The sequence below is a fragment of the Myotis lucifugus genome, unplaced genomic scaffold (genome assembly GCF_000147115.1).
Source record: "Myotis lucifugus unplaced genomic scaffold, Myoluc2.0 scaffold_344, whole genome shotgun sequence".
Lineage (NCBI taxonomy): Eukaryota > Metazoa > Chordata > Mammalia > Chiroptera > Vespertilionidae > Myotis > Myotis lucifugus.
Window position 1 is genome coordinate 79151 of NW_005871392.1, and position 13368 is coordinate 92518.

General features: G+C 43.3%; 1 protein-coding gene across 1 annotated transcript in view; it reads right to left on the reverse strand.

The window, feature by feature from the left end:
* Positions 1–827, reverse strand: part of LOC102423629 (zinc transporter ZIP2-like) — a 1052-nt gene extending 225 nt beyond the window's left edge. The window contains exons 1-3 of the mRNA XM_006101209.1: positions 713–827; positions 402–532; positions 119–160 (exon numbers count right to left, since the gene is read on the reverse strand). Of these exons, the coding sequence (XP_006101271.1) occupies positions 119–160; positions 402–532; positions 713–827 (288 nt within the window). The remainder of the gene's footprint in view (positions 1–118; positions 161–401; positions 533–712) is intronic.
* Between the last annotated feature and the right edge of the window lie 12541 nt (positions 828–13368).

Here is a 13368-nt window from a genome sequence, read left to right on the forward strand (position 1 = left end):
TCTGAGCTGAGGAGCAGAGGGATTCCTGGTATTCCTCACGTCCTCTCCTCAAAAGGATCTGGGTATGAAGAGTCTCTGGTTCTCCTCACCCTCCAGGTTGGGTGTGAGAGATACTTACAGAAGCTGAATTAGGATCTCCAGAAGAATTTCCTCCACTGTTCTAGGGAGAAAAAAAGCAGAAAATAGATGAGGGATGGAGCAGCTCAGCTTCCTGCCCTCTTCCTTCAGCTCCACTGCTTTCCTTACAGTCTAATCTGACATGCCATCATGATTCCACACAACACAGAGCTGTCATTGTCTCTATTGTTCCACCCACGTCCTTTGCTCTATCACTTTCCCCACTTTCTCCCCTTGGTTCTGCTCATCATCTGGCTTCTTAGCCCTATACCTCAGCTGCTCACCTTCACCCGGAGCTGCCGGATCTCGAATTCAATATTCTCCAGGGCTTCAACAGTCATGTGCATGAAACCTGCTCCCAGGAAAACGCCTGCAGAAACGCAGCTCAGGAGGCTGAGGCCCCGCGGGAGTTGACCTAATGAAAAGCAGGAGTTACAACAAGTTGGCAATGAGGAGATGGACAAAGGTGACTAATGAGCAAAAAGGAACACTCAACATCCAAGCATGGGGATGGCAAGAGAATCAGAGCAAGTGTTAGGGTAGGGTGACAGGGTTGAAGTCAGGTTATTGGGGCAAAGATACAGAAGAGCTATACCTCTGATTGCCTGAATCTTGAAACATTTGAAGCAGATGGGAATAAGGCCACAGACCAATGTGACAACCAGCATGGCAAAGAGGCAGCCAATTTTTACTTCTAGTACTGGCTCCATCCTTGGGGTACAGGATAAAAAGACCTCAGAATGACAAACGAAGTTACAAGCTTTGGAGCAGGAGTGGTGCCTTAGGTGGTCAAAGCTGTAGTGTCCACTCCTGAGCCTCAGGAAGCTGTTGGATTCTCTTTGTTTTGTGCTGCCTAATTGTGCAGCCTTGCATAGCTGGCTGGGGCCCTGCCTCATCTTCCTGCCCTCCCCCTACATGGAGGCCCCTCCCCTGGCTCATGCCTTCTGAACTTGGAAACCAGAAACTCCAGACTCCCTGCCAGGCACAGCCCTGTGCTCTGTCTTCTCTTCAGTTCCATGACTAATCCAAGGGCTGTGGACTTAGTTCATGCCTGGGGCTGGTCTAATCCAAAATGGCACAGTCTATGGTGCTACTTCCCAGCTATTTTGTGTTGGAGACAATCTGGTCCTGGCTCACTCAGGACATTTGATCTAAGCCTTCCATACCCTCCCCACCCCAATGCAAGTCTTATAGGCTGCTATGCTGATACCTGAACCTTACCCTTTCAGAGGGGATTTGGGGCCACCTGGGGTTAAGGAGGTGGGGCTAAGGAGTGGTGCTGCTGCCACTCTGGGAACTAGATGAGGGGACTCCCCTAGCCTGTAACTTCAGAAAAATAGCTCCAGGTATGAAAATGTCTATGGGAGTTGAGATTTCTAGTATTACAACACTGAAACTGTTACAACTTCTGACTGTGCCTACTTCCTGATATAGGTTGTGGGAGAAGGACTGAGAGTTTTATTACACAGAAAGTTGCTCTAGCTCTGAAACAGCAAGGTCTAGGGGAACACAGAAATGAACCCAGTAAATGAAAGTCTCTGCCTGGACATACCGTTGTTGAGATAGATGACTCAGTCCTGAAGGGATAGTTTCTTGAGGGACATTCATGAGGCAAACTCTGGGGAGCTGATGAACCCTGAGAGAGATAAAAGAGAAGGAAGGAGGGAGAAAAACAGAGGCCAGGCAGCTGCTGGTCACCTATACAGGTGGCCCGTCTAACTACCCTGAGACCTGTTGAGCCAGTTCTCAAAGCGCTGGGGGCAGCGTTCCCCACTACCCATTACTTCCCTGGGAAGTCCCGGTCTCTGGGAGAAGCAGCAGTATTCTTACAGGAGGGGCTGAGCTTGAGGTTTCTGTGGGGAGACAGGCATTGAATCTCTGAGGACTCACTTCGTTACTGGATAGGCCGTGATGACTGACCTCTATACCTTTTAAGAATCACAAGACTTATTCCCATTCTTTGAAAAGTTATAATTCTTATTAAAACCTCAAACAAATGCAGATATATAGGAGTACCAGCACTCCTGTTACCATGAACAGTCAGTTGGAGCGCTGAGGAGTCTCCTCATTGGCCAAAATGGCGCAGAGGGCGGGTCTTACACTGAACGCGCCAAAGGCTGGAAAGATGAATGGGCAGGCCCCGGGGCGTGGCAAGCTAAAAAGACCAATGGACTGCACTCGAGGAATATGAATGGACGGGGCCTGAGCAGGGCCCAAAGCTCGAAATGTGAAAGGACAGGGCCCCAGAGAGCTGTAAGCTAGCAAAATAATTGGGTAGAAAAATAAAAAGCCCTCCTCTCCCTATTACTGTAAGAACCACAGCTTGAGCAGGAAAGGGGGATGGTCTTTGAGACAGAAGTCTACCATTCTCCCAGGTTGAGCAGCACCAGAATAAAACCTCTTTCCTTTTGCACCTGCCTCATGAGTTTGGCTTTCGTTGTGGCCGGCATTAAACCTGTGTTTTTCGTTACACTCCCATCCTGGATACCAGGTGGCTTTAGCCTTGTCAGGCACGATGCAGGAAAACTCTTGTTACACATCCTTGTTAACTCTCAGGGGGATCTTCAACAGGGGACGGAAGAAGCTCAGACGGGGTGGTCACAGGTGAAAGATCTCCCCAGGCGCTGACATGGGCACAACGATACAAATTCCTATGAAAAAGAGAGGTCAATGTGGGGGGTGGGTTCCTGCCACCTCCCAGTAATTGTGGTCACAGCCTCCGTACCTGCCATGGCGGCGGGTTGTGAGCACAGCATGCTGCATATGCCCATCTGGACAGCACAGGTGACAGTGCACATGGCGTGGCCATTTAAGGACAGGCTGAGTGACCCGGGGCCAGCGATTAGCTTCCTCTGGAGACCTCCGGGCTAGGATTACCATCGAGAACTTTTCCTCCCTGGCTTCTTGCTCTGAGGTAAGGATAGAGTGACTGTTTTTGGGGAAAAGATGTGGGGAAAATGTTGACCCCCATTCCTGTAGCCCTTTACATATTCTAGGTCATGCACATTCAGGCCCTACAAATGCTCTCGGAATTTTCCAACTCCTCCCACCTGGTTCTTTTTCATCCTGCTTTCCCAAGCTACCTCCTCCCTGCTGCCATATTCCCAGGTACATACCCAGATGAAGGGGATGGGATGGTAAGCCTGGGAAAAGCTACAGGCCAGGGGCTTAGAGGCTGTCAACTGGGGACAAGGAAGTTCATGGGGACACTGTAAACACACATGAAAAATATGAGGTAAGATGAAAGAACCACAGATCATAAAACTGGGAAACTAAGGGTGCTAGGGTCAGGAAGGGCTAGGGGTAAGGGAGCACAGGAGCAGGGGGTAGGGAGAGCAGGGGATCCACTAAAAAGAAATCGGATCTGGACACAAAGCAGTGGAGGGAGGCTTAGCTTTGCCCTCTCACTTGCCCTGGACACAGCTGAGCTCAGCTCTTTGCATGCTGGGAAAGGCAGAAGCAATACTCACTGGGGCAAAGACAAAACCAGCTCGAGGGTCCAGAGGTGACTTCTCCTTTCCCTGAAATCAAAGGAAATAAAAAAGTTAAGCTGGACCTGCAGGGTCTATTCTCATAAGTCAATCTCTGCTCTCAGTCAATTGAGGACTTCTTTAACATCCGATTCTGGTAACTACTAACTATGTTCTTTGAGTTAAGCTGGCTACTTCTCCAATACTCCAAACAAAGAACTTTCTCTTTGCAGCAGGAGAAAGGCAGGAACTTGGCACATAGAATGGTGCTCTTCTTGTCAGCAACCTCCACTCTCAAAAAAATCCCATTCCAGGACAATTAAATTCATGATTTTACACAGGTTCATACAGTCCTAGAGATAAGGTTTTTGGCTTAACCATGTCCTAGATCAGGGATCAGCAAACTTTTTTAAAAAAATTTTTATTTTTTGCTAAAAGTATTACAAAGGGTATTACATATGTGTCCTTTCCCCCTTCCGCCCTTGACAATCCCCTGCCCTCCCTTACCCCCCAGTGTCTTATGTCCATTAGTTATGCTTATATGCATGCATACAAGTCCTTCGGTTCATCTCTTACCCCCCTCCCTCCTGCCCCACAACCCTCCCTGGTCTTCCCACTGCAGATTGACAATCAGTTTGTGGCAGCTCTGCCTCTGTACCTATTATTGTTCAAAAATTTGTAATCGTCTTTATTATCCATGAATGAGTGAGGTCATGTGGTATTTTTCCTTCATTGACTGGCTTGTTTCACTTAGCATAATGCTCTCCAGTTCCATCCATGCTATAGCAAATGGTAAGAGTTCCTTCTTTTTTACAGCAGCATAATATTCCATTGTGTAGATGTACCACAGTTTTCTAATCCATTCATCTACTGATGGGCACTTAGGCTGTTTCCAGAACTTAGCTATGGTGAATTGTGCTGCCATGAACATATGGGTGCACATATCCTTTCTTATTGGTGTTTCTGGTTTCTTGGGATATATTCCTAGAAGTGGGATCACAGGGTCAAATGGGAATTCCATTTCCAGTATTTTGAGGAAACTCCATACTGTCTTCCATAGTGGCTGCACCAGTCTGCATTCCCACCAGCAGTGCACAAGTGTTCCTTTTTCTCCACATTCTCTCCAGCACTTGTCTTTTGTTGATTTGTTGATGATAGCCATTCTGACAGGTGTGAGATGGTACCTCATTGTTGTTTTGATATGCATCTCTCGGATGATTAGTGACTTTGAGCATGTTTTCATATGTCTCTTGGCTTTCTGAATGTCCTCTTTTGAAAGGTGTCTATTTAGATCCTTTGCCCATTTTTTGATTGGATTGTTTATCTTCTTTTTGTTAAGTTGTATGAGTTCCCTATAAATTTTGGAGATTAAGCCCTTATCAGATATGACGTTGGCAAATATGTTTTCCCCAAGAGGTGGGTTTTCTTGTTGTTTTGTTGATGGTTTCTTTTGCTGTGCAGAAGCTTTTTATTTTGATGTAGTCCCATTTGTTCAGTTTCTCTTTAGTTTCAACTGCCCTAGGAGCTGTATCAGTGAAGAAATTGTTTTGGCATAAGTCTGAGATTTTGTTGCCTTTGTATTCTTCTAGAATTTTTATGGTTTCCTGTCGTACATTTAAGTCCTTTATCCATTTTGAGTTTATTCTTGTGTATGGTGTAAGTTGGTGGTCTAGTTTCATTTTCTTGCATATATCTGTCCAATTTTCCCAACACCATTTATTGAAGAGACTATCTTGGCTCCATTGTATGTTCATGCCTCCTTTGTCAAAAATTAATTGAGCATATTGGTTCGGGCTAATTTCTGGACTCTCTATTCTATTCCACTGGTCTATATGTCTGTTCTTGTGCCAGTACCAGGCAGTTTTGAGAACAGTGGCTTTGTAATACAGTTTGATATCTGGCATTGAGATCCCACCTACTTTGTTCTTTCTCAGGATCGCTGCAGCTATTCGGGGTCTTTTTTTATTCCAGATGAATTTTTGGAGAGTTCGTTCTAGATCTTTGAAGAAGGCCATTGGTATTTTAATGGGAAGTGCGTTGAATGTATAGATTGCTTTGGGTAGTATGGACATTTTAATGATGTTGATTCTACCAATCCAAGAACATGGTATGTTCTTCCATCTGTTTATGTCTTCCTCTATCTCTTTTTTCAACGTCCTGTAGTTTTCTGAGTAGAGGTCTTTAACCTCTTTAGTTAAGTTTATTCCTAGGTATCTTAATTTTTTTGGTGCGATGGTAAATGGGATTGTTTTTATAATCTCTCTTTCTGAAAGTTCACTATTGGTGTATAGAAATGCCTCAGATTTCTTGGGGTTAATTTTGTATCCTGCTACATTGCCAAATTCATGTATTAAGTCTAGTAGCTTTTTGATGGAGTCTCTAGGGTTTTGTATGTATAATATCATGTCATCTGCAAATAAGGACAGTTTTACTTCCTCTTTTCCAATTTGGATGCCTTTTATTTCTTCTTCTTGCCTAATTGCAATGGCTAATACTTCCAGTACTATGTTGAACAGGAGTGGTGAGAGTGGGCATCCCTGTCTTGTTCCTGTTCTTAGGGGAAATGGTGTTAGTTTTTGACCATTGAGTATGATGTTGGCTGTGGGCCTGTCATATATGGCTTTTATTATGTTGAGGTATGATCCTTCTATTCCCACCTTTCTGAGAGTTTTTAATCAAAAATGGGTGTTGGATTTTGTCGAATGCTTTTTCTGCATCAATTGATATGACCATGTGGTTTTTTTCTTTCAATTTGTTTATGTGATGTATCACATTTATTGATTTACGGATGTTGTACCATCCTTGCATCTCTGGGATAAATCCTACTTGGTCATGGTGTATGATCCTTCTGATGTACTGCTGGATCCGATTTGCTAAGATTTTGTTGAGGATTTTGGCATCTATGTTCATGAGGGATATTGGCCTGTAATTCTCTTTCATTGTGATGTCTTTACCTGGTTTTGGTATTAGGGTGATGCTGGCTTCATAGAATGAGCTTGGAAGTGTTCCTTCCTCTTGAATTTTTTGTAGTAGTCTGAGGAGGATAGGTTTTAGTTCTTCCTTGAAAGTTTGGTAAAACTCCCCTGAGAAGCCTGGGCTTTTGTTTGCTGGGAGCTGGGAGCTTTTTGATGACTGCTTCAATTTCTTCCATAGTTATTGGCCTATTGAGGTTTTTAGATTCTTCCTGTTTGAGTTTTGGAATGTTGTATTTTTCTAGGAATTTGTCCATTTCCTCCAGGTTGTCTAGTTTGTTGGAGTAGTATTGTTTAACAATCATTTGTATTTCTGTGGGGTCTGTTGTTATTTCGCCTCTATCGTTTCTGATTTGGTTTATTTGGGACCTCTCCCTTTGCTTCTTGGTGAGCCTGGCTAGGGGTTTGTCAATCTTGTTTATCCTTTCAAAGAACCAGCTCTTGGTTTCATTGATTTTCTGTATTTTTTTTTTGGTCTCTATGTCATTTATTTCTGCTCTAATCTTTATTATCTCCTTCCTTCTGCTCACTCTGGGGTTTTCTTGTTGCTCTCTTTCTAACTCTGAGTTGTAGAGTTAGATGATTTACTACCATTTTTTCTTGTTTTTTGAGTTAGGCCTGTAGAGCTATAAACTTCCCTCTCAGGACTGCTTTCATTGTGTCCCATAGGTTTTGGATTGTTGTGTTTTCATTGTCATTAGTGTCCAGGATGTTTTTAATTTCTTCTTTGATGTCATTGGTAACCCAATCAATATTTAATAACATGCTATTCAGCTTCCAAGTGTTTGAGTATTTTGAGTTGTTTTTATTGTAGTTTACTTCTAACATTATGCCATCGTGGTCTGAGAAGGTGCTTTTTATGATTTCAATCTTCTTGAATTTGTGGAGACTTTGCTTGTGACCCAATATGTGGTCTATTTTTGAATATGTCTCATGAGCACCTGAGAGGAATGTATATTCCATGGCTTTGGGGTGAAGTGTTCTGAAGATGTCAATTAAGTCCATCTGATCTAGTGAGTCATTATGTATTGCTGTTTCTTTGCTGATTGTTTGTCTAGCGGACTTATCCAGTGATGTCAGTGGTGTATTAAAGTCCCCTACTATGATTGTATTGTTGTCGATCTCTCCTTTGATATCTTCCAGGAGTTTTTTTATGAATTTGGGTGCTCCTGCATTGGGTGCATATATGTTTACCAGGGTTATATCTTCTTGTTGTATTGATCCCTTTAGTATTATGAAGTGGCCTTCCTTATCTTTTGTTATGGCCTTCACTTTGAGATGTATTTTGTCCGATATAAGTATTGCTACCCCAGCTTTCTTTTCCTTTCCATTTGCCTGAAAGATATTTTTCCATCCCTTCACTTTCAGTCTGTGTGAGTCCCTTCTAATGAGGTGGGTCTCTTGTAGACAGCAGATGTATGGGTCATGTTTTTTTTATCCATTCAGCCACTCGATGTCTTTTGGTTGGAGCATTTAGTCCATTTACATTTAAAATTATTATTGAAAGGTACTTGTTTGTAGCCATTTCTTTTTTGTGTGTGTGGCTGTTTTCTTTCTGAGCTTGTTATTTCTTCTTTTTACACCAGTCCCTTTAGCATTTCTTGCATGGCTGGCTTGGTGGTGATAAACTCCCTTAGCCTTTTTTTGTCTGTGAAGCTTCTTACTTCCCCTTCAATTTTGAATGATAGCCTTGCTGAATAGAGTGTTCTTGGATTCAGTCCTTTGCTTTGCATCACTTTGTAGATTTCCGTCCATTCTTTTCTGGCCTGATGTGTTTCTGTTGAGAAATCATTTGATAATCTAATGGGAGATCCCTTGTATGTAACTTTCCATCTCTCTCTTGCAGCCTGTAAGATTCTCTCTTTGTCCTGAACATTTGCCATGGTAATTATGATGTGTCTTGGTGTGGGTCTTTTCGGGTTCACCTTGTATGGGACTCTCTGTGCTTGTGTGACTTTTTTCTTCCCCACCTCAGGGAAGTTTTCTGATATTATTTCTTCAAATAGGTTTTCTAATCCATGTTCATCTTTTTGTTCTTCTGGCACCCCTATTATTCGTATGTTGTTTCGTTTCATGTTGTCCCAAAGCTCCCTTAGGCTCTCCTCCTGTCTTTTAATTTTTTTCTCCAATTGCAGTACAGTTTGAGTGTGTTTTGCTTCCTTGTCTTCTAATTCACTAATTCTGTCCTCCACTTCTCCTAGTCTACTGTTGATACTTTCAATGGTGTTTTTTATTGCAGCTATGTCGCTCTTCATTTCTTCTTGGGACTTACTTAAGTTGTTGATTCTTTCATCTGTTTCTTCTAGCTTCTTGCATAAGTAGTTGATTTTTCATCTGTTTCTTCTTGCTTCTTGCATATCCGGTGCATGTACTCTAGGACCCTTATTCTGAATTTCTTTTCCGTCATGTTGCATGCCTCTGTCTCACTTAGCTGCTTTTCTGGCGAGTCCTCCTTTTCTTTCCTTGTTGTTGAGTCGTTCAGTGGCTGCTCTCTGGGTGGCAGTGGCTGCTCCCTTGGTGCAGTGGCTGCTCTCTGGGTGGCAGTGGCTGCTCCCTTGGTGGCAGTGGCTGCTCCCTTGGTGGCAGTGGCTCCTCGGGCTGTTCTTGCTCCTTGGGTGGTTGTGGTAGCAGCTGTTCCTCCATCGGTAGCAGGGCCTCTGGTGGGTGCTGATCACAGCTGTGGTGGCTCTTCTGGCTGGTGGAGGGAGGCTTCACACACAGTAACTGTTCCCCAGACAGAGCGTCTGGTGATCAGGAGTTCATGTAGTCGCGCTGCTTGAGATCCATTGCCTCCGGGTTAGTAGCCGATCTCTGGATGCAGATAACAGATACTCAAGATGGCGCGGTCTCGCCGCTGAGCTGGTGCCCAGGGGGAGGTCTCAGCCTCAATCTCTAACCATCCCCATTTTCTAGGAGTTCTCTGTCTTTCCTGGCTGCAGACTGTCTCTTGGCTGAATCTCCTCTGCTTATTTGGGCTGTATGTTACCCGTTTCAGCTGCTTGCCCTTATCTGCTCCAGGACAAAGCACCAACACATCCGTCTAAACCTCCGCCATTTTCAGTTCAGCCAGCAAACTTTTTTTAAAGGCTCAGAGAGTACCCAAATGTGTTTGTTTCCCAACTATTCATCTCTGCCATTTGTAGTGTGAAGGTAGCCATACAAAAAGACACTCAAATAAGCCTGGCTCATACAAATCCTGGCAGGCCGGATTTGATCCACAGGCCCTACTTTGCCAACCACCACCCTACATCATGGCAAACTTGATAGAAGTTTTCATTTAGGATTGGATATTATTGAAATCCCCATGAAATGATTTGTAATGGATCTATTATTGAAGCTACCTTTGGAAATAGTGTATCTATAGATAATATTAAAAATATATCTAGGAGAAACCAAGATGGTGGCATAGGTAAACACCGGAAATTGGTGCCTCCCACAACAACTTCAAAAATACAATGAAAAGACAAAACGGACATCATCCAGAACCTCAGGAAGGCTGGCTGAGTGGAAATTCTACACCTAGAAGGAAAGAGAAAAGCACACTGAGACTCAGAGGAGCTGTGGAAGTAAATGCAGAGGTACGGAGGCTCGAGCGTGCAGAAAGGCGCTGGCACCTGAGGACGTGGCTGTCTTTTTGAATCAGGAGGGAGTCATAAGCTCCCGACTGCTCTGAACTCCGGTTCCAGGAAGTCTCTGGGGACCCAGGACTCATACGGGGAGAAACTGGACTGTCTGGCAGCAGGCAGAACTGGGAACTTGAGGGCGGCTTTCCCTCAGAGGTGCTTGCAGCAATTACCAGGACACTGAGACCCGGTGCCCCTTAGGGCAGAGCTGAGGATCAGCCATAGCTGCTTGCTCTGCCCTGTTGATTTCGAGACCCCGCCCCAACCAGGCTGGGGCCAAAGCTTTTGCATTTGAATGACCTGGCCCTTTGCAATCTGAAAATTACCTAACAAATTGCAGCTTGGCCAGACAGACCCAGAACTTCCAAGAGAAGGCCCAAGGCCCCACAACTTGCATTGCTTCACAGCTGGGCCTCATCTGGGCACCTCCAAACCCCCCCAAAAGGAAGGGGAATCTGAAGATCTCTCCATAGCTCCTTCTGGGTAGCCTCAGGCAGAGGCTAAATTAGCACCTCCTTAGATCCAAGAGCCAGTGTATGCAGTGGTCAGAGTGGGACCATCCAGATTACAACTCCTCAGGTCCATAAGGAACACACTCAGGGGGCAGACTCAGTGAGCACCAAAGCCCTACTGAAGCAAGTCTTGCCCCAGAAGGGTGTCTTCAGCACAGAAATTCTCCCACTGCAGACACAGCTGATTCTCACAGCCAATTGGCCTGGAGGTCAATTCCTCCCAGTGATACCTACAACAATCAAGGCTTAACTACAACAAGACTGTGCACAAAGCCCACAACCAAGAGTGTCCACCTCAGGTAATTGGGGAGGCTGAGCCACTGGGCCCTATAGGACACCTAGCACACAAAGCCACTCTACCAACACAGGGAAGAATAAAAAATGCAAAGATAAAGAAACAGGTCACAAATGACAGAAATGGAGGAAAGCAAACTACTGGATATAGAGTTCAAAACCACGGTTATAAGGTTTTTCAAGAATTTTCTGGAAACCGCTGATAAATTTAGTGACACCCTGGAGGATATGAAAAAAGACCAACTAGAAATTAAGCATACACTGACTGAAATAAAGAATAATATACAGAGATCCAACAGCAGACAAGAGGATCCTAAGAATCAAGTCAAGATTTGAAATACGAAGAAACAAAAAATACCCAACCGGAAAAGCAAAAAGAAAAAAAATCCAAAAATATGAAGATAATATAAGGAGCTTCTGGGACAACCTCAAGCATACCAACATCCGAATTATCGAAGTGCCAGAAGAAGAGAGAGAGCAAGATATTGAAAGCCTATTTGAAGAAATAATGACAGAAAACTTCCCCTACCTGGTGAAAGAAATAGACTTACAAGTCCAGGAAGCGCAGAAAACCCCAAACAAAAGGAATCCAAAGAGAACCACTCCAAGACACATCATAATTAAAATGCCAAGGGCTAAAGACAAAGAGAGAATCTTAAAAGCAGAAAGAGAAAAAAGTCAGTTACCTACAAGGGAGTACCCATACAACTGTCAGCTGATTTCTCAACAGAAACTATGCAGGCCAGAAGAGAGTGGCAAGAAATATTCAAAGTGATGAATAGCAAGAACCTACAACCAAGGTTACTTTATCCAGCAAAGCTGTCATTCAGAATTGAAGGTCAGATAAAGAGCTTCACAGATAAGAAAAAGCTAAAGGAGTTTATCACCACCAAACCAGCATTATATGAAATGCTGAAAGGTATTCTTTAAGAAGAGGAAGAAGAAAAAGGTAAAGATAAAAATTATGAACAGCTAATACATATCTATCAACAAGTGAATCTAAAAATCAAGTGAATAAAAAATCTAATGAACAGAGTAAACTGGTGAATATAATAGAACCAGGGGCATAGAAAGGGAATGGACTGAGAATTCTTGGATGGAAAGGGGTGTGGGGGTGCAGGAAGAGACTGGACAAAAATCGTATACCTATGGATGAGGACAGTGGGAGGGGTAAGGGCAGAGGGTGGGGTGGGAACTGGGTGGAGGAGAGCTATGGGGGGGGGGAAGAGGAATGCCTGTAATGATTTGAACAATAAAGATTTAATAAAAAAAATAAAAAAATCATATATATATATATATATATATATATATATATATATATATATAATTCTTTGTCCTAAAAATGAGAACGTTCTTATATTAAATGAAAAAATTTTGGATATACTCAATGGAGATTTTCACAACTACTTGAGTGATGATTCCATCGATTCAATAGATGATACTGAAAAGGAAAATTTTCTCACTGAATTTTTAAAAAATATTTTTATTGATTTTAAAGAGGAAGGATAAGGGAATGAGAGATAGAAACATCAATGATGAGAATCACTAATCGGTTGCCTCCTGCATGCTCCTTACCGGGGATCAAGCCTGCCACCCAGGCATGTGCCCTTGACAGGAATCAAACCTGGAACCCTTCACTCCTCAGGCTGATGCTGTATCCACTGAACCAAACCAGCAAGGGCTCCCATCCAATTTCTTTCTTTTTTTTTAAAAAAAATATATTTTATTGATTTTTTACAGAGAGGAAGGGAGAAGGATAGAGTGGTAGAAACATAGATGAGAGAGAAACATCGATTCAGCTGCCACCTGCATGCCCCCGACTGGGGATGTGCCCACAACCAAGGTACATGCCCTTGACAGGAATCAAACCTGGGACCCTTCAGTGCACAGGCCAACGCTGCATCCACTAAGCCAAACCGGTCAGGGCCATCCAATTTCTTAATAGTATTACTCCTTGGGGAATGAGTGTCAGAAATTATAATTGAAAGTAGGTGCAATCCTTGTGCTACTGAGAAATCTTAATAGTTAATGGGGTCTTTGTAATGGTACCAGAATTATTATCAAAAGATTGCAACCTAATATAATTGAAGTTGAAGTATTAACAGGATCTGTGGAGGGAGAGGTTGTTCTGATTCCAAGAATGGATTTGTTCCTGTCTGACACTGGCCTTCCATTTAAATTAATTCAAAGACAGTTTCCCGTGATGCCAGCATTTGCGATGACCATTAATAAATCACAAGGACAAACTCTAGACAGAGTAGTAATATTCCTACCTGGACCCGTTTTCGAACATGGTCAGTTATATGTTGCTTTCTCTCGAGTTCAAAGAGCATGTGACATTAAAGTTAAAGTTGTAAATACTTCATCACAATGGAAATTA